Source organism: Phragmites australis, chromosome 5 (assembly GCF_958298935.1).
Source record: "Phragmites australis chromosome 5, lpPhrAust1.1, whole genome shotgun sequence".
In the NCBI taxonomy this organism is placed as follows: Eukaryota; Viridiplantae; Streptophyta; class Magnoliopsida; order Poales; family Poaceae; genus Phragmites; species Phragmites australis.
The window spans coordinates 610,609-630,936 of record NC_084925.1 but is presented as its reverse complement, the minus strand read 5'-3'; the positions used below and the strand labels follow the sequence as shown (position 1 = coordinate 630,936).

At 43.0% G+C, this 20,328-nt stretch overlaps 2 protein-coding genes and 2 non-coding genes across 11 annotated transcripts; 1 reads left to right on the top strand and 3 right to left on the bottom strand.

Annotated features, from left to right (window-relative positions):
- Nucleotides 1-670: 670 nt before the first annotated feature.
- On the bottom strand, nt 671-2,585 carry LOC133918204 (large ribosomal subunit protein eL37z-like). Its single transcript, XM_062361956.1, has 4 exons — nt 2,461-2,585; nt 2,206-2,341; nt 995-1,096; nt 671-875 (listed from the first exon to the last, which is right to left on the bottom strand). Exons 1-4 carry the CDS (start codon nt 2,461-2,463, stop codon nt 832-834), a joined length of 285 nt encoding a protein of 94 aa, XP_062217940.1. The 5' UTR covers nt 2,464-2,585; the 3' UTR covers nt 671-831.
- Nucleotides 1,503-1,583, bottom strand: LOC133920236 (small nucleolar RNA Z199). Its single transcript, XR_009910050.1, has one exon. It is a non-coding gene; the product is annotated as a small nucleolar RNA Z199 (small nucleolar RNA).
- Nucleotides 1,790-1,881, bottom strand: LOC133920258 (small nucleolar RNA R64/Z200 family). The gene has a single exon (XR_009910072.1). It is a non-coding gene; the product is annotated as a small nucleolar RNA R64/Z200 family (small nucleolar RNA).
- Nucleotides 2,586-10,710: 8,125 nt separating the features above from the next.
- Nucleotides 10,711-19,592, top strand: LOC133918201 (receptor-like serine/threonine-protein kinase NCRK). Of its 8 annotated transcripts, XM_062361952.1 has the most exons (11): nt 10,713-10,985; nt 13,928-14,504; nt 16,439-16,568; nt 16,702-16,827; nt 16,911-17,030; nt 17,138-17,395; nt 17,567-17,808; nt 18,008-18,307; nt 18,403-18,642; nt 18,725-18,970; nt 19,054-19,592. In XM_062361952.1, exons 3-11 carry the CDS (start codon nt 16,499-16,501, stop codon nt 19,351-19,353), a joined length of 1,902 nt encoding a protein of 633 aa, XP_062217936.1. In that variant the 5' UTR covers nt 10,713-10,985; nt 13,928-14,504; nt 16,439-16,498; the 3' UTR covers nt 19,354-19,592. The 8 variants fall into 8 exon arrangements, with proteins under 8 accessions (XP_062217931.1, XP_062217936.1, XP_062217933.1 ...); XM_062361947.1 differs by lacking the exon at nt 13,928-14,504 and having other exon boundaries at nt 10,711-10,985; nt 16,496-16,568; XM_062361949.1 differs by lacking the exon at nt 13,928-14,504.
- Nucleotides 19,593-20,328: the final 736 nt, after the last annotated feature.

The following is a 20,328-nucleotide window of genomic DNA, read 5'->3' as shown; positions in this document are numbered from 1 at the left end:
TGGGTTCGAGGGAGGGTGACCAGCTAGGCAGAGGAGGTGGGAGCGGGGGCGGTACGGCGAGACGATCTGAGCTGATGGGTTAACGTAGTGGCGGCGGCGAGGACAACCGAAGGAGGACGGGAGGCAAGGACGAGCACACGAGAGAACGCGATTGAATCGGTTCGGTCAGGAGGATGAAGAGTAGATGGCCGTCCAATCTCAATCCAGATCCAGCGGTTACTATGCATCGACCGAAGGAAATCGAAAATCCAGTTGACTGAATTTTAGTGTGACCCTTGTGTTTATCTGTGGAAGAATACAGAGATTTACTGTTATTGTTTCCTGAAAGACTTGTTTACACCGATCCGATCCAGATGTTCAAGGCTGCTGACCTACAATGGACCAAATAGCGTAGCATAATTTGATATGCTTCAGAGGTCAGACCTAATCGACGCCAGAAAGAATTGATATCCCAACTTACATGTGGCTTACCCGCTATAAACGAAATGAAATTCTTTTGCAAGAAATGACCACATCAATTGCAAGTCTGTTTAGAGACAAGGAACGAACAAAGAAGGTACAACTGATCGCGAGGTTAGTCGCACCACATTGCAAAACAATGGCAGACTAACGCATCGTCCAGGCCAGCCAAATAAACCACACACACTAAAAAGAAATGTGCCAAAGCACAGCGCGAGGAAATTCTGATGTTCATCTGACTTAAATTCGAAGTTGCGTGATATAGTACCATCAGTACTTCATAGTATTATGACTAATAGTTCAGACAGTACAATCCAAGGAAAAAAGTTTCCAAATTCTAGCGTCTAAGGTTCTTGATGGCAACATCCAGACTTAGTTGGCAGTAGCAGCACTCTTCTTTGGGGTAGCCTCAGTCCCTGAATTGAAAGGAGTACAGAAAAAGAATTAAATTAGAATCGCTTCAAATGTAAGTGTAACACATAAAGGTGAGATTTCATATGTTAACTCGCAATGATCAACAACTAATGGCAGGTACCTTCTCTGAAGTTGCTCTTGAACCTGCGAGGCACATGTCGCAGGTACCTCATCCTTCCGGTTCCAGTGGTCTTGCGCCTGATAGCCTTCACACTCCAGTTATCTGAAATGATCAATCACTACATTAACACTATGTCACAAAATTCATCAAGGTTAGAAGTGAAACAGATGTCATCCCAAACCAGATAGAAAACTCAAACAGCTTAAGCCTGAAGGAAGCTTAAAGATATAGGTTTACCAATCAATAAACAATGAGCAGACATATAGCAAGTGTTGGGTTTATAATACTTACCAATCATATTACCATAGCATAATCTTAAAACGCTCTACCATTCCAGTATTGTAGAGCACATTAGAAGGGAGTATGTCTAATAACATCTAGACAAACAAATCAAGAAGATCATGGCATGATGCATGTGAAGCTACTGGTGGAGTGACGGGAAAAGCCACGGGGAAAACAAGCTCTGTTCCAGATATACAAGGCAAAGAAAACCGTAAAAAAGATGAGGGATCATCAGAGACTTAAATACCTAGGAATCATGAGGACAACCCCATCATATTGTTGCAGTTAATGCCTCATCAATTGACCCTCAACAATGGCAGCATGGAAGAAAAACATAAATATGTATGCAAACTCATATAGCAGGTATGGATATATTCTAAGCAAGGCTATGAGAATCAAATAACGAGTGCTAGAAATGTCCAAAAAAGTCAAACAGATGGAGTCTCCACAACATATTATATTTGGCTGGAAGACATGACACTACAGAAACGAGAATCAAAATGAAGTAGTGCAGTGCTGCTCAGAATATGAAATATCTTCTCATTAATGCCATGGCGTCTCTGAAGTCTGACATGCGAATGTAATTTCATTATTCGTCGTAGCATTTTCTAGGAGAGATAAAACAGATGGAACCAAACGCAAAAAAAGGTTCTGCTTTTGCCACAATATTATTGACGATTGACACAGCGGGATCAGTTTGGAAAACATGGTTGTCAGCCACGGATTATCAGAAACACGGACCAATGTTTTCTTCATCATTCCCCTCAAAAGTTAGAATTCAGCCTGTTACAAACTGAATGCAAATAAGCAGGCAGAAAAAGTAGAAACATATATGCACACGATTTAGCATCCTATTATCATAACAGCCACCAACAGATCAGATCTAGAGGGGGAGGCGGAGGAAGAGAAAGTATGACGTCGAATCTTACACTTGCGGATGCGGGCTGCGGGGTAACCGCAGGAGGAGCAGGTGCTCTTCTGGAGGTGGAAGCTGCGGCGGCCGCACCGCACGCACAGCGTGTGCGTCTTGTTCCGGCGCTTGCCGAAGCTGCCGGTACCCTTCCCCTGCGAGCCACAACCACCGCAACACCAAGAACACGTCAGCGCAAGGAGAAGACGACATGGAAGGCGAAGGGCGAGGAGGCGGCTAGGCTTCGGCGGCGGCGGCGGCGTCGCGCACGTACCATTCCTTGCTCCTCTCGGTTAGGGTTTGGAGGCGACGACGACGAATTGGGGATGGCGGCGGCGGCGGGTGGCGTACCAAAACCCTAGGTCTTTATAGCGGCCAACGCGGCGCTAATGAATGGGCTTTTGCTGGATAAATGGGCCAACCCTACCCTGAGTTTGTGGGCCTTCTAGCACCACTGTCTGGGCCTATCTTGCTGCCCTGAATGAGCTTTTGCTCTATAAATGAGGCCCGATTTCTATGGTCATCCATGAAGGGATTCTCTAGCGTTGTTTATCCTCAGTCGTCGATCTCTCTTAGATTTTTTATAAAATACTAAAATATCCTTTGCATCATATTTTCAAAAAATATAAAATAATAAAAATACTAAAAACAATTCTAAGACCTTATGTTAATTTTTTTCCAAAATAATGTCCTTTGCATCATATTTCATGGAGAAGAAGTTTGGAAGAAAAAAAAAAGAAAAAGCATGCTTTAAAAAGCGTACAACTCATTTATACCTCACGTTAAAAAAATATTAATATAAAAACACATATGTTTTTGTGTGTAGGGTGTACTTAAGAGATCTATAAAATTAGTTTCACTTCATTTAGAGTTTTATTAATTTCTTCATGATTTTTAAAAAGTTCACAAGCATAAAGTGAACATGTTAAGAAAAATCAATGTAATTAACTTTTTCATTTCTACCATTATTTTTCCTGCACAAAGCATTGTTTAAGTAAACTAATAAAAGTGGTTTCACTAATTTGGGGGTGATGGATTAGTTATGAATTAATCTAGTTGTAACAAATTTACTCAATTATGCATGTTACAATAACTATTTCATGTATTCTTTTTACAATAACTATTTCATGTATTTTTAGAAGATATAGGATCGTGTAAGAAGATAAAAAATTGGTTTCATGATTTTTGGATTAGCAACTAATTAACTATGCATTTAACTATGTTTAGCAATAAATTTTCTCACAAAGATATACAACTTTTTCATGAGTATAAATATTTTTATCATGTAGATCATGTTACGAGGAAACCAACAAAATTAGTTATCGATTTTACAAAATTGAGGTATTTTTTTGTTTTTCTTGAACTTTACTGAAATTCGATAAAACCGAACGATTTTGGATGAAATTCGAGCGGTGTTTTAAGAAAATCGAGCAGTTTTCAAGAACAGATGATATGCGGTCGGTTTTTGATAGAATTCGGTCAGTTTTTAGTTGAATTTGATCAGTTACCAAATTATCGATTCAACTGAATTATCGCCAAATTTTGACCGTATTTTCCAATATTCACGAAAATCGTGAATTTTCCAACTAGCAAACTCTAAGCCTCCACTGAGTTTGTGAACCCTGGGTAGGACTAGCTGACCTGCTGGAACAGAGAGGCCTAGCCAATGGTGGAGCTTGGGCCAAAATTCAGAGAGGGTCGATGATGCTAATGAGTTCCAATTGGATCATAGGGAGCCGAATTAATAAAATATAAGAGATTGAACCCAAAATACATTACAAAATGCAAAAAAATATACTATAAAATATAGAAAAATTGTTGAGCCAGTGAAGCCATAGCCTACCCTGACCATAATAATGCTCCGCCCCTGGGCCAGCGAGCTGCCCACGGCGAAACCGTGTGCCTATTAGACGATGAATACTAGTTGTGAGGTTACTGTTGTAATATAATATGCGTGTTTGAATTAGACCTGATCTAACATTGCCTGATCAGGCATTGTGAGAGCAAGAGATGGGTATTTTGGGGGACAGCAAATGCTAAGAGCATCATCAGTCTTGTATGGTGGCGGTTTTCTTGTTTTGCCTGCGGGGCTCCCTGGACATCAATCCAGGCCCTGGTCTTGCTGAACAGACTAAATACCGTACTATGCTCTATGGAGCTGACATGCTCTTGTGACTAGTAAGTATATGCATGGGTGGGTCTGAGAACTTGTTATCAATTAGATAGGCTATGTCGTCTTCAACTTACATGTGTTGCTCTTGTTAGTTGTAAGTATCACCCACCTTTGTTGCTCGGTCCTTTGCTGCTAAAGGTTGAGGCAATTGAGTTGACCAGATGCTGCCTCGGATCCGATCCGATCCAATCTGGTAACCTCCTGTTGTTGTTTATATAGAGAGAGAGAGTGGGGGGAGAGAGAGCATGTGTTTGCATTTTGTAAGAGAATTTTTATGCTGCATGCATCTCTCAACTTTTTTGTCCTGTCTCCTGTGTGAGATTGACTGGTGGACGTTGTTGGAGCCTTTTTTTAATATTATACTTTTGTACGAAAATTTCAAAAATAATACAGAAATATCAAATTTTACAAAAAAATAATAACTATTCGTGGTCTGGTTCCACGAAAAACGAGTTTTCGTGTCTTTAGCACGCGAAATCTTGGTTTTCACGGTTTGGATATTCGAAAACCAGTTTCCGTGGCCTAAAAACTCAAAAAATTATTTTTCAGGCCTGAAAATGCGAAAATAAGTTGTCGCGGCTTGAGGGAGTGAAAATAGGTCTTCACGTGCTGAGGACATGAAAAAAGATTGTCGCTGCCTGCGGGAGCGAAAAATGGTAAGACAAGTATCATAGATACTTGGTATGGAGATTATATACGCTGATAAACATTGCATGTGATATCATTGATGAACCATAAAGAGCTAACGACGACAAACGTTGGCCCGTACGGTACATCTAAAGATTAACTTAATAGCGTGTCGCTGCTAAACCTAATATGTCTTAGGAAAAGAAAATATGTTGTTTTACAATAGATGCTCTCTATTGAGTGCACCTATAATATTTGCCCTTTCTCAGGTATCGAGGCCCTCTGCCTTAGCGCGACGGGCTCTCTCCCACTTTCTTTCTCTTTCTGCTTCACTTGCTTCAGTTGTGGCGCGTTCCTTCGTGACGTTCCTGATGCGTTCCTCCTCCTGTCGCTTCATCCGTAGTTCCTCCTGATGTCGCTCGTACTCACGGTGTTCGTAAGTTTCCCTCCTCCACCGCATCTTCATGTCCACCCACTGCTTTTGGTGCTTATTTTGCTCCATATCTAGCGATTATATAAAGTCATAGATATGTGGAGAAGACTGAACAAATAAAACAAGAGTGGTGATTAGTAAGATAGTGCATGGAATCGTATAGAAAGTGTCACATGAGTGATCTATGTTGCTATACCGGTGGGTACTCATGCGGTCCATGTTGAGGTTTGTTGTACTGGAAGTTGACACACATGAAGAAGCGTATACCATAGGTATAAGAGATGTCTTGTAACTTATGAAACCTACAAGGGTCACCATAGAAGCACATCGATAGTTTGATCTTTTGGAGGATGAAAATCCTCTAATGTTTCTTGGGTGGGTTTGATGGAGCTGAGGAAGACATTTTAGACAAGGGAGCTGAGGAAGGAGTGGTGTATCCATGGATGAGGGTAGGGTATTTATGGTGGCTGGGGGCTAGTACATGGACTGAGTGCATGGACTGAGCTATGGACTAGAGCATAGGATTCCTCGTGAAAGCTAAAAATATTGTGGCATTGATGTTTGGTGTGGTCATTTCATTATGCAAAAGTTCAGCAATAAGTTATTGTTGCCTCTGCAATGAGGCATGGAATCCTCCTGCAGCGAGGGGTCAGTGGACGCAGAGTAGTTGGCAGCGTGCGATCACATCTCATAAAAGGTGGCAGCATGCGGTCACATCGCTCACAAAAGGTGGCAGTGTGTGGTGTCGTAGCGATCATGGGATCCGAGACCTCCTCCTGGGTCTGGTATGTGGGTCATGTGAGTGGGCAGTCTCTTCAACTCGGAAGCACCTTCAATGTCTTCGGACATTACACGTTTTCTAGACATGTTGCTTTTTTATAGCAATGCTGATAAGTTGCCTTCGACGGCGATGCATTTTTATTCAATGATAAATGATATTTACAGAAAGTTTAGTATACATCTGCTTGCATCTAATTTGCAAACCAATGTAAAGAAAGAACCTATGTTACCCCAACAAGGCTAGGTTTACTTAGAGAGTTGATTCTTCAGGTCGATTTATCACTTTGCATTTGACCTCGCTGAAGGACTTCAATGGTGCCACCATCCATTACTAGTGGTAGGGTTTATATTGCGAATAGTTTTGATGTGGAAAGTTGCACGCAGATAAGTTCGAAAGCGCTAAGATTGCATGATGCTACGCTTTGTGATGCTACGAGAACACAAGTAATAAAAATATGGATGATAACATAGTACGAAATAAACATCCTACATGATATGACAACCACACAATAGAAATAACATAAACATGTCAAAGTACAATCCGAACTAATGAAATGGAAAGTTAAATAAATTACTTTTATTAAACATAAAAGCAACACAATCTACTCCTAACCCCTCCCCGCACCCCTACCCTAGGCCCTACATCTGGCATGCTTTCTCCTATGTGCTGACGCTGGAACGTCTATGTCCTCCATCTCTCGAGGATGCAACTCTAATCAATACAAAGCTAATACACAGAGAATAATAGGATAATCTAGTGAAGCTAGGTTAAGCTGTTAACTTAGTTGTTTTATCAACATAAGAGAAGCCTAAACTAGCACGATCAACTGGGTGAGCATTTATTAGATTAACTGCCGAAAGACGACAGATAGGGATTCTACGTGTAGGTGAGTGCATGTGTACCGACATAAACGTATGTGCGATACTTACGTCGATATGTATGTGAGCATGTATACATATATACGTAAGTACAACTCTAGGTGATTAAAATTATAAGTGCTTAAGTGTTAGATTAAATATTTTAATCTATATCAATAAACATGGTCATTTAGTAATTAATCTTAATTACCTAGTGTTGTTTAATTTCCACAGAAATTAAGCTATATACTATAGCCAATGCACGACCGAGCTGCTGCGCGGGCTGTGCAGTAGCTGGGCCGACCGAGCAGCGCGACGGCGGTCGGGACGGCTATCGAGAAGAGGAGGAAGGGAGCAAAGGTGGGTGACAGTGGTGCTCACTGTGGACGGGCGGCGTGGGCGGTGACGACCAAGCGTGGCAGGGCAGCAGTGTGCACAGGTCGGCGCATGGCGCGGTGCGGCTGAGCGACGGCTGGCACCGTGGCAAAGTTTGGCTCTGCGGCGAAGATGGTCGAAGCTCACGGCAACGGGAAGCGGGGCGGTGGAGGCTCGGCAACGGCAGAGCTGCTGTGGTGACTTCGCGGCGGGATAACGCGGCGGCAACGGTGATGCGCTGGAGCGCGACCGAGTGGCTGGCATGGCGTCGGCGACACTGGCCAACTGTGCTCAAGGCGGCCCACGGTGGCTCAGCGGAGTAGAGTGCGGCACAGCGGCACGCTCAGTGGTGGTTGTGCGTGGTCGAGCGGCGAAATAGCGGCGCGGGCATGACCTGCAGCGAAAGGCCACCACCAACGATGCAGGAGGACGTGCGAGCGCGGTTGTGCTGCTTGCAGGGGCGCGCTGTGATGTGAATGCTTGTGTGAGAGAGAGGAGCAAGGGGAGAAGGTGATGATGTTGTTATGGTGTGGAGTTGGGAGCCTTGCAGGTGAAGGAACAGAGGAGAAGAGCAAAACAACTTTGGCTTGCTCGGGTGAAAGATCAGAGGGAGGCATGGGCATGGTGTGAACGCAAGAGGAAGAAGGTGGCGGTGAGAGGACTTTTGGGCTAGTTATGAGAGAGAGGGAAAGACTAGCGTCAGTGCTTTTGGCCAATGACCAGAGAGAGGGAGAGCAGGGTGTGGGCATGAGAGAGAATAGAGAGAGTGAGATGTGTGTAATAAATCAGTTGATGTATTTGAGTTTGCAATGATTCAATTTGAATAGGTTAAATCGAATCGAATTGGCATAATTCAAATGAGTTTGAATTAGAAATTGAAATGACTTGAATTGAATTGGATTGGAAATTCAATCTAGATTTGAATTGGAAATGGATTTATAGCAATTCAATTTGAATAGCTTGAATTGAATTGGATTGGATTGAAATTGGATTTGAATTAGAAATCGAAATGACCTTAGAAAGAGAATTTGAATTAAGAGATTCGAACTCGAATTTAGAAATTGAATCGTATGGAAATGAACTAGATTGAATTGGCGATGTGATTGAACTGGAAAGTATTCGAATATAACTCGAATGATTCGAACTGCATTTGAATACGAAATCGATGATGATTTGAATGAGTCGGAATTTGAGATATTTTGGATTAGGAAGAATTACCGAAAGGAGCTAAAATGGATTCGAATTTGAGATAACTTCAAATTCGAATTGCCACACAAAGAACCATAAGAATCGCTAAACTAAAAATGCATATGCTCAATTTATTGCAACGATTAATTTAGAAATTAATTTAGTGATCCTTGGAATACTTAGCCAAAGTAATATATTTGAATGCACACATACAAGTATATACATATTCAAATATATATTTCCTCAATTTTATACTAGTTTAATAATTAGAAAAAGTTTTAATTTGAAGCGAATTTTGCTATTTGCTAAAATGCTAAAACTCAGGGTGTTACATTGGGGAAGTCCTTCGGAAGCTTGGGGAGGTTCCCACCGTCGATCTCCAGTTGTCGTGGACGTTGAGGTGGTGTTCTCCTTCTCTCTCTAAGGTGGAGTTGGAAAGAGAGTAAGAGAGTGAGTATGAGAGAGCAAGAGAGAGTGATCGATTCACTTAAGTCGAGCCTATGTACTCTGGCGGTCAAACCGCCAATGCTCCTGATCAGACCACGGTAAGTCCACGTGGCAAGTCCACGTGACAAGTCCACATGGCAAGCCCACATGGCTACACACCTGGCGGTCAAACAGTGGGTAAGCCCAGTCAAACCGTGAGGGCTATTTCTGCTAAAATTTTCTAAGTATCCCCTTATCTTCAATCTTCACATTTTTCTAAGTATTTGGGGTTTCTGTAAAGTGTGCTAAACCATCTCTAAAATATTTAAAACACATTTCGACTCAATTCGATAAACAATTACGTATAATTACATGAGATTACATGCGACGATGATCATACATGCTTAATTACGTAATTAGTATTTTGGGACGCGACATATATATAACATCCAATAAATACCTCTAATTCAATTGCACATCTATAATATCATTGCTACTTCTATAATTAACTTCCTGAGTCATATATCCTAAAGTAAATATTACATACATATAATAATTACAACTTAATTTTTATTATTTCTATGGACATCTACAGCTATCAAATACCTCAAATTAAATTATACACCTATAATAACATTACAAAATCTATATTTTATTTCCCAACTCATTTATCATATAGTAAATATTACATCCATCTAATAATTATAACCTAATATTAATTATTTCACACCGATGCTACAATTTCTACAATAAAACTACATTTTCTAAACTATTTCCTAACTCTATTTTTACATCTCACTATAATTTCTACAACTAAACTAAATTTTCTAATCTATACTAAAATTACATCTAAATTTTCTTAACTACTTTACATTATTTATATGAACAAGAAAACATAAAAAAAATACCTTCCAACAAAGATGTTTCTCCTTCCTTCTCCTCTCCTGCTTCCTCTGGCCCCTCTCACTCCATCTCTTTCCTCTCCTTTCTTCTTACTCCTTTCTCCCCTCCTTTCTCGGTCTTTTCTCTCTCGATCCGCTTGGGCGAACACAAATGGCTGTGAGAGGAGAGTGGCCACGCGCCGCACGTATAAGGGCGAAGAGTTTTCGCGCCCCCAGGAAGCAAAAACCTCTGATTTTCGAGCATCCAGACTATGACAACTCTAACATGTGAGTATTTTTTGTATGTCAAAGCCGCAAAAACCACCTTAATGCACCCACGTAGGGATTCTATAAGGGTTTTTGAATATCGAGACCGCGAAAACCCAGATTTTATATGATAAGGTAGTGAACATGCTGATGACATGAAAACTCGTTTTTCTGGAATCAGGCGACGGATAGGTATTATTTTTTAAATTTTGATATTTTTATATTAATTTTAAAATTTCCGTACAAAATTATTATATTAAAAAAACTTGATGTTGTTGCTGCACCAGTCTTGTATTGGTTCATCCATCCATCCATCCATCACTTCATCACTTGAATGTGGTGTGGTGTGATGTAGTGTAGTGCGGTGCGGTGTTAAAATTTGTGCCGGTGCCGCACCGACGAGTACACACATGCGATGCGGATGCTGGATGGATTGATCTGGAGTTAGTCGTGCGTTAGTGCGGACAAAATAGAAGGAGGGGCCTGACTTTTTGTCTCTCCTACTGTAATATCTATCTATCATGATGATGGTCACCTCCTTCGCCCCTCCCTCGCTATTATTATTATTATCATCGATTCTACAGTGCATTCAAAGCACTGCTCTCTCTCCTCCCAACGAACGAAACAAAAACAAGACAGACGCTCCTCCAAAGCAATCCGTCTCCCTCTCCACACACGACGACGCAAATAGACAGAGCCAAGGAGATGAATCCACCATGGAGATACCTTCTTCTTCTCCAATCTACTAGTAGATGACATGAAAGAAGAAGAACAAGTGGATGGATCAAGAGGTACCTTCTTCTCCACTCGCCTGTCTCTCGCCCTCTACTAGTAGTGGTTTCTTTTGCTTCTTCCCCATTTTGGGGCCACTGAACCTCGCGAATTGTCTATGCTGAAACATCGCCTCCTCAAACAGAGTCAGTCACCCTCTACTACTAGTGGCGTATTTCTTACTAGATCAGGCGTGGGGTTTGGAGTTCTGCTCAAGTGCCTGTGCTAGTGTTTGTTTTGTGAACAATACAATTGTACTTCGGACACGCTGCCTGCAACAGCAAATCTGCAATCCACGCTCTTCCAGTAGCTATCACCTCTCATCTGGTTGGTGAGCCGTAGAACCCGCTCCACTAGCCATCACTCATGTCTGCCTCATCATCAATATTTCTTCGATTTCCCAAGAGGATAATAGTGTTTGCTGTTGGATTATTCCATGCTTCTAGATTCTATCTTGTCCACAGATTTAGAAATGAGCGGACGGACAGAGTCATTAAGGTAGTGTTTGGCTGGAGAGCGAGGTTTTGGATGAGATGTTTATATTCATATATTTGATGATACGATGATTTCATTTATATATAGATGATTGTCTGTTTGGTGGGATAGAACGAGTCTATTTTAGTACCTTAGACCTATCGTTAGTGTCACATTCGAAGTGGGCTGTGTTCCACTATTTTTTTGGAACGACGCTGTTCCGAATCTTTGAAGATATTCCTTGATTCTGAATCATTTCATCTCACTGTTCTTCATCTAAATAGCTTAAAAACAGTATGGATCCGCTCCGTCCCATCCCGTCTGTTAAAATAGATAGATTCGTGTATAGATAAACATGTATGTAAATCAGTAGTTTGTTTAGATTGACAACAAACTAACTGAAAGTCGTTGTAATCGTGATATTGTCGCCTATCCGACGTCCTCTATATAAACATGATCATACCCCCCCCAATTGGTTGTGTGCTCCTACCCTCCATCTGTGAGTTTCTTTATGGTATCAGGGCCATTCGATCCAATCACCAATCCGCCACCATGTCAACTGAGTCCAGTGTCGATCTTACCAAGACCGGAGAGAACTACCTGCTATGAAGAGCCCAGTTCATGCCTTACCTCAGAAGCAATCAGCTTCTTGGCATCGTCGATGGAACGATCAGCGCAACATCGAGGTTCGTCTCAAAAACAACGAGCGGCGACGTGACACAAAAACCCAACCCAGAGTATACCACCTGGATGCAGCAGGACCAGGCCATTCACGGTGCACTTCTCTCTTCCCTATCAGAGAGCATGTTGAGCCAAGTATTCCTTCTCAACACATCGCATGAGGTATGGGTATGATTATGCAGATACCTTCAGTCCAGTCATAAAACCCACTACAATTCTGACTTGTGCTGTCATTGGCTGTGATGAGAGGATGGGAGCTTAAGCAGCTTGATATCCCGAATGCATTCTTGCATGGAACTCTTGAGGAGACAACCTCCATGAGACAGCCTCCAACATATGAAAATGTCCAGCATCCACAGTATCTATGCAAACTGAACAAGGCTCTATATGGACTAAAACAAGCCAAGAGCTTGGTATTCAACACTGAGTACAAAAGTACAGCAGCTGGGATTCTTGGCATCAAAGGCAGACACATCCTTGTTTATTTACAAAAATTCAAGTATTACAGTTTATGTTCTAGTCTATATTGATGACATTATTGTGGCCAGTTACTCAATTCAAGCTACTGCTGCTCTGATCAAGCAACTTCGTGATGAGTTTACAGCAAAAGATCTAAAAAATCTGCACTATTTTCTTGCATTGAGGTAATGCAGAAGAAAGAAGAAGAAGTATTGTTGCAAAGGAAATATATTATAGAATTGCTGCAGAGAGCAAATATGCTGAATTGTAAGCCGGCTACAACTCCAGTGACTAGTTCTAAAAAACTCTCAAGAGAAGGAGAGTGTCTGTATTCTGAAGAGGCAACAAAATACCAAAGTATTGTGGGAGGCCTTCAATATTTGACGATCACTCATCCTAACATATCATTTGCAGTAAACAAGGTGTGTCAGTTTATGCAATCGCCTACTAATGTTCACTGGATGGCAGTAAAATGGATTCTCCGTTATCTTAAGCTTACCATGACTGTCGGGCTAAAGTTCAGTAAGTCGAACTCTGAAACCTTCGGTGCCTTTTCCAGCACAGATTGGGCTGGTTCACTTGATGACCAGAGGTCCACGGGAGGATATGCAATTTTTTTCTGTTCCAACTTCGTCTCTTGGAGCTCTAGAAAACAATCTACAGTGTCCAAATCAAGCACCGAGTCAGAATACAAAGCACTTGGACATGCCACTGCTGAGGTAGTTTGGTTGCAATCTTTGTTACAAGAACGTGGTATCTTTCAGCGACATCCTCCTCGGCTATGGTGTGACAATCTTGGAGCGACATATTTGACTGTCAATCCAGTGTTACATGCTCACACAAAACACATAGAAGTAGATTTCCATTTTGTACGGGAAATAGTTGCTCGGAAGATGCTTGATGTCAGATTCATATCGTCACAAGATCAAGTTGTTGATATCTTCACAAAGCCTTTGCCATACAGGACGTTCATATCATTGTGATACAATCTCAACCTTGAAGTTAAAAGTTAAGATTGAGGGAGATTGTTGAAATAGATAGATTCGTGTATAGATAAAGATATATATAAATCAGTAGTTTGTTTAGATTGACAACAAACTAATTGAAAGCTGTTGTAATCATGATACTGTCGCCTACCTGGCATCCTCTGTATAAACATGATCACGCCACCTAATTAGATATATACTCCTACTTCCCTCAGTTTTTTACTGTTCCACAAATCAAATACTACCTAACTTTGCGTGGGAAGGAGGGTACCAGGAGATGCCTTTTCTTCCCTCTCCTTTTCGGCGTTTTGTTTCTCTCTGACAGAATGATGCCATCTGCCTTGGCCTCTTCCTTGCTGCAGAATCATTCGACCTCTGCAACGTCCACTAGTTTACTTTCTTCGAGGAGAAGTGGCACAGTAGCTTTTTTTGACCTAGAGAATGATTCTTTCACCGGGACCTAAACCATGGCCATTTCTTTAATGGAAACGAGGACTGGACAACTGAGGTCTCCAATGTGGTCGCATACTCACAAGTGGCTCTGCATTTTCTTCCACATGGTTCCCTGTCCAATGCAGATTAGAATGAATACAATGGTCTAGATTGGGGAATTCTCTGTCATCGATACACTTCAGCTTCAGCCATGGATGAGTTTTCAGCAGTCTACCTGTCATGTCACTGATAGCACTACTCAGAGAAAGGGAAACAAGACGTTCTCTCTTTTTTCCTTCAATTTACCAAATTTTGGTGGCAATGGGCAAGGCGTTAACCATGCCAGCCACACTTCATGCTGCTATTTCATTCCCAAAAGAAAAGGAAAAAACTTCATGCTGCCATGGGTCCAGTTCTATCAAGTTGAATATACATGCCGTAGCTGATCTTCAGTTCTGTTGTTGATTTGAAGATTACACAAATTCTGATGTTACATGTACATGTCAGGTAGTAAATTTCCTTTTTGCAATGAAAAACTGAACGGTTTTCCCCTAGTTTGAGAAAAAAATGTCAGGTAGTGGCACATACCAGCAATGCCATTGTTACTTTATCATATTTTTTTTCTGCACTGCTGATATTCACCTACCGTGCTTAACCGTCACGGCCAAATAAATAAACTGTTATTTTTGTTATATTGTTTGCCATGTCGATGGTGAGAAAAAAATAACTTTAAATTTTGTTGGATCTGAAGATCAGGTCTTCATACTGCTTGAAGATGTTTGCAGGTCTACATTCGGATGTAGCATTGCTTTCTGAAAAGAGGGAAACAATTTTGGGCATAGAGATTATGGAGGGCCAACTAGTTGGTCAATTTACTAACCCAAGAAAATATTTTTTTAAGTATTTGATACATGGGAAATCTTATTATTATGTGTCTAAGATACAATGCCATTGATGTGTATCTTGTAACTAATTTAGCCATTCAATGATCCTTTCGATGGATCACGCCACCAAAAGAATTTAAAACTACAAACAAAGATCAAGGCACTTCCAAGACAATGGCATATTTTAAGCACTAAATTTTAAGCACTAAGCTGCGGTGGTAGTTGCAGAGGGCACATCCATTGGCGTGTAGTAGTGTTGGGATGTAAGCATCAGATTAAGCAGACTTTGAAATGAGCAATTGATCGATGCAAGAAATCCTTGTGTTGTCCTTGGCCGACAAAATCCAGTCGCTGAAGTTGATATTATATATGATGATTATGATTATTAGTCCCACTCGTTATTGGTTGCAGAGTTGTAGTTGTAGGTTACTATCAAGCCAATCGGATTTTCAAGATCTGTATTGTTTTGATTGATTCCCTTGGGCATTTGGTAAGATGGCATGTTCAAATTTTGCATTTTTGGATAATGCTCTAAAACATCGTGTTGGAAAACATAAGATAACTTGAACCTCGGGCATAATCTGTGCGCACCATTCATAACTTAGTGTGAACACCCAACCATCTTCTCGCACCGGGTGCTTTCAGAAATCTGATCCAGCCTGAGATCTCTGATCACCTCTAGATTTGGCATCTGTCACATCCGACATCACAGGCCAGATTTAGCTTTAATTCAGTGTTTAATTCCCCTATTAGAACACCGCACCTAAGTACAGGCAATCTCGTTTTAGGCCTACATCTTCTTCTTTCCTAGTGTGTAGTGCTGTAGGTTGAGATGTCTCCTATCTTGCAAGGTGCTGCCCTGAGTGCGCTATTTTTTTTTTTTTTTCAAAAGCAGTCGTACATTTGTGAAACTATTGCTGTTAGCTTCTGCCACTATTAGAATTTCTTTTATTGCATATAAGCTGCCCTCTTTGTCGATCAGGACTCAGAACTCCATCTCTCCCCACCTTTCATCTTTGCTGCCTCTTTGGTTGTTCTTTCAGATCAGGGTACTGTCCGAGGAAATTCAATTAGGTCTTTTCTTATACTTTCAGCTGTTTTTGGTGTTAATATCATCTGTCTGTGACCTTTCAAAGAGATCATGTTGGATTTGATTAGCATTAATATAGTCGATTCAAAGCAAAAGTTCTGCCTCCATTTGCCTTGCAGTTGTCACTTGTTAATCATGATTGGGCATCTAATAGGACTTGCTATTTTGTTAACGATGAGTTGCACATACTTGTGGAGTTGTGGTAATGTATTACTTTATCGCAAATAAAGCTTCCACGTTATTCCAATTTTGTACTTACTGTTTTCTGTTTTATCTATTCTCCTGGACATGTAATGGCATAAATTGATATAGTCAGTCAACAGTGTACTGTTTTACAATATCAAAATGCGATGGGACTTGTTCGTGGTGCTCTGCATGTCTGTAGATGATGTTTTCCATTCCGTTTTGGTCAACAAGCAATGTTTCAAAACATGTCAATACTTATTTTTCGCATCATTATTTTTCAGAGCTTGCACTGGATGGAACTTATTTGATGTTTTCCCCATTCTCTACAAGTGCACCAGCTGATGGATCTCCACATGAAACTTCTCCTGGCCTCCCTCAGCTGTGTTCTTCTGATCCAGGCAGCATCATGTGGTAAGCTCTACATTCTCATGAATGTACTTGTATTTTCACAGCTGTTGAGCACAATGCTTGCAAAATGAACTGAATATGGGAATGGCTGATAAAAGGAGATGAAAGGAGACTATCTGATACACTTGTTGGACAGATGGAACCTCAGGAGAAACTGAAACGACAAACTGGACATGTGTATGCATAGCTCAACCACTAGGTGAAACAAACTCTAACAGCAGTCTGTTGTCCAATTGCTCGTCGTCCTGCCATTGCCAACAGGGTAAGGGTAATCGAGCATATAGATTCTCAAAATTTCAACATACCATTACACCACAATGGTACCTGAATTGGGAATATCGGCAGATGAAAACGGTGGCACGGGGTCATGGAACTGCACATGCACCTCCGATAAGGCCCTTCGGAAAGAAGAAGACGCTGTGTTGGGTGATACGAGTTGCTTCACTTCCTGTAACTGCACATCTGGTATGCGATGTTTTCTTGTTTACTGATTCAGATATATAAACCCTATTATGGACTGGATGTTCAAGTGAAATTGGGGTCACTGAATGATGTCTGCTTAATATCTTCAGGAAGTTCTGTGGAGGGAAAAAAGCATGTCTCCAACAAAGCAGTCATAGTGACACTCCTAGTGTGTGTGATTCTCACCACTACTTTTTTCCTTGTCACCACTGTATACTACTTTCGCCGCAAGGATGTTCTCTGTCCACGTTCCCAGATACACTCCTTCGATAAGTACACTAGCTGGAGCAGCAGATCAAATCTTGTCAGCCATCGATCGTCTCCTTGGCCCCAACCGAAACCGAAACCGAGGCTCGGTGTTCTAAAAGGCAAGCTTAATTATATGTTTTTTCCCTGTCTGGAATTTCTTTTTTGACGATTATTCCCTGTCTGGAATTTGGACGCTGCACTTGACTGAATTCCTTCAAAACTCACACCCTGTGTTTATCGCGGTAGTGCACGAACCACACCCTGACTCTTGTTTCTACTTCCTGCTGCAGAGTTTCTATGTAGCTGCCCTCTCATTTGTGGGGGTGAAGGCGGCACGTTCCCCGGTGTTATCGTCCGATTTTCGTATGCAGAGTTGGAGCAAGCGACAGGGAAATTCTCAGACGAGCATCTTATCGGAGTCGGCGGATCAAGCAAGGTGTACCGAGGCCAGCTTAGCGATGGCAAAATTGTTGCCGTGAAGAAGCTTAGGCCCCTGGGAGGTGCAGATGAAGACTATGAGTTCCTATCCGAGGTATGTTTGTATTGTAACCACCAAAAACCATTTACAATTTTTTCATTCGCACTGGTCTTACGTATCATTGAAAGAAAATTCCGGAATTATATATTTCGTTTCCGTCCGAAATTTTGCGAATTTTTAATCCCTGCCAAAAAACAGCAATCCCATTTCATCTTCTTTCTCCATTTCTCCTACTAATTCACAATGGTCACAGATCGAGCTGCTGTCGAGGCTGAACCACTGCCACGTGGTGCCATTGCTGGGATACTGCTCGGAGAGCCAGGGCCGGCAGCTGGAGAGGCTGCTGGTGTTCGAGTGCATGTCCAATGGCAACCTGAGGGACTGCCTGGACCTGAAGCAAGGGAGGAAGCCGATGGACTGGCAGACCAGGGTGGGTGTCGCGCTCGGCGTTGCGAGGGGGCTGGAGTACCTGCACGAGGCGGCCGCGCCGCGCATCCTCCACCGCGACATCAAGTCCACCAACATCCTGCTGGACGACAAGTTCAGAGCCAAGGTTAGCAGCGATTCAGTGACCTCATTACTTGTTCCTGGATGCTGCAAACTCGAAGCACTAAAACTAGTGCTGAGTTTTAATTTGTTTGAGTGCAGATCACTGATCTAGGCATGGCCAAGTGCCTGATGAACGACGGCGTGACGAGCTGCTCGAGCTCCCCGGCGCGGATGCTGGGCACGTTCGGGTACTTTGCGCCGGAGTACGCCATCGTGGGCAAGGCCTCGCTCAAGTCAGACGTGTTCAGCTTCGGCGTCGTCGTCCTGGAGCTCATCACCGGCCGGCCGCCCATCCACAAGTCGCCCTCCACCGGGGCCGACGAGAGCCTCGTCATCTGGGTACGTGGCCAACCACAAGAAGCACAAGTCTTGCAAGTTTACATGAGAATGAAATGATAAAGATGGCAATGGCATGACGCAGGCGACGTCGCGGCTGCGGGACAGCAGGCTGGTGGTGACGGAGCTGCCGGACCCGGCGCTGCAGGGCAGGTTCCCGGCTGAGGAGATCCAGATAATGGCGCACCTGGCGAGGGAGTGCCTGCAGTGGGACCCCGAGGCCAGGCCCACCATGACCGAAGCGGTCCACATCCTCTCCACCATCGCCCCCCTCCACGGCGCCAAGCGCCGGAACCTCCCCATCCCCATGGCCGCCGCCTTCAACCTCGCGGTCAGTACTCTACTCTGCTCATACACGAACGAAGATCCATCCATGCACGGGACCTGAAACATATATTACGCTTGATTCTGCAGACGTCGCCTCACGTCGGGAGATGTGAGCCCGAGGCCGACGACATCGAGAGGCAACAGGAATACTCGTCGTCCGTCCAGTGGCAAGCACCGCCGGGCCGAGCGTCCTGGCCCGGCGACAGGGGGAATGTTATTAACAAGGGCGGCTGCGCGGTAGTGTCGGGCGAGCTGGTGAACGGGATGCTACTGATGAGCCCCCACGGTCGGAGCAGCTGGCGGCGGAGGGCGGCGGACGAGGAGGAGGCGGTGGACCTGACGGAGCCCCGGCTGGAGACGTTCACGCAGCCGGCAATGTTCAGATGAATGAATGTATTTATTTATTAGAGGCTTTATATTAATTTAATTAGAGAGTGTTAGATGGGAGTAGCGGTTCTGATCAGTGGTGCCATTAGCAATAAGCGCGAGGAGAGGAGAGGGGAGGGAAGCTGGACCTGCTTCTTGTTCTTCTTCTTCTTCACTACTCTTGATGTCTGCATGCATGAATGTACATTACAGGCGAACCTGATTAGTTGAAGAAGAAGAAACGTTATTGATATCTATCTACACATTGAAGCCTTGTTCGGGTGGTGTAAGAAGAAGAAGCGTCGTCAAGATTGCACTCAAGGTCCAGACGGGTCCAGAGGGCGAGGCTGTCCACCATGCCATCATGCTCTAGAACCGGCTGATCACCATGAAGATAATGTCATGGAGGTAGAAGCCGGTGTACACAGTGCCTGCACCAGGAAGCGGTTCACCACATGTGGTGTCACGGGGTGACATGTCACTTCTTCTTTAATTCAGCTATTAAATAATAAAATAGGTGATATAGATGAGATCTCCTAATGATCTTTCTGAATAAAATCGCATAAAATTTACTTCCCCGATAAGAGCACTGACTGGGAGAAATTTCAGTATTTGCCACCCAATTCGCGTGCCTCTCTGGAATTGCCATCCAATTCGCGTGCATTTCAGAATATAACACCGGGTACGCGAATTTTTTCAGAATATGACATCCGCGCCAACATCTTTGGCGCGGAGGTGCTCTCTCTACCGGGTCAGACCATTATACCCCTGTGTACTGTGTAATACCCGCGCCAATGACGTTGGCGCGGACCCTCCCGCGCCAAACTGCTTGGCGCGGAACATTCTCTATAGGAACAAGTTCTTCACAGCATTCTCGAACACATAGAGGTTCCGCGCTAAGCAGTTTGGCGCGGGAGGGTCCGCGCCAATGCCATTGGCGCGGGTATTACACAGTACACAGGGGCATAATGGTCTGGCCCGGTGGAGAGAGCACCT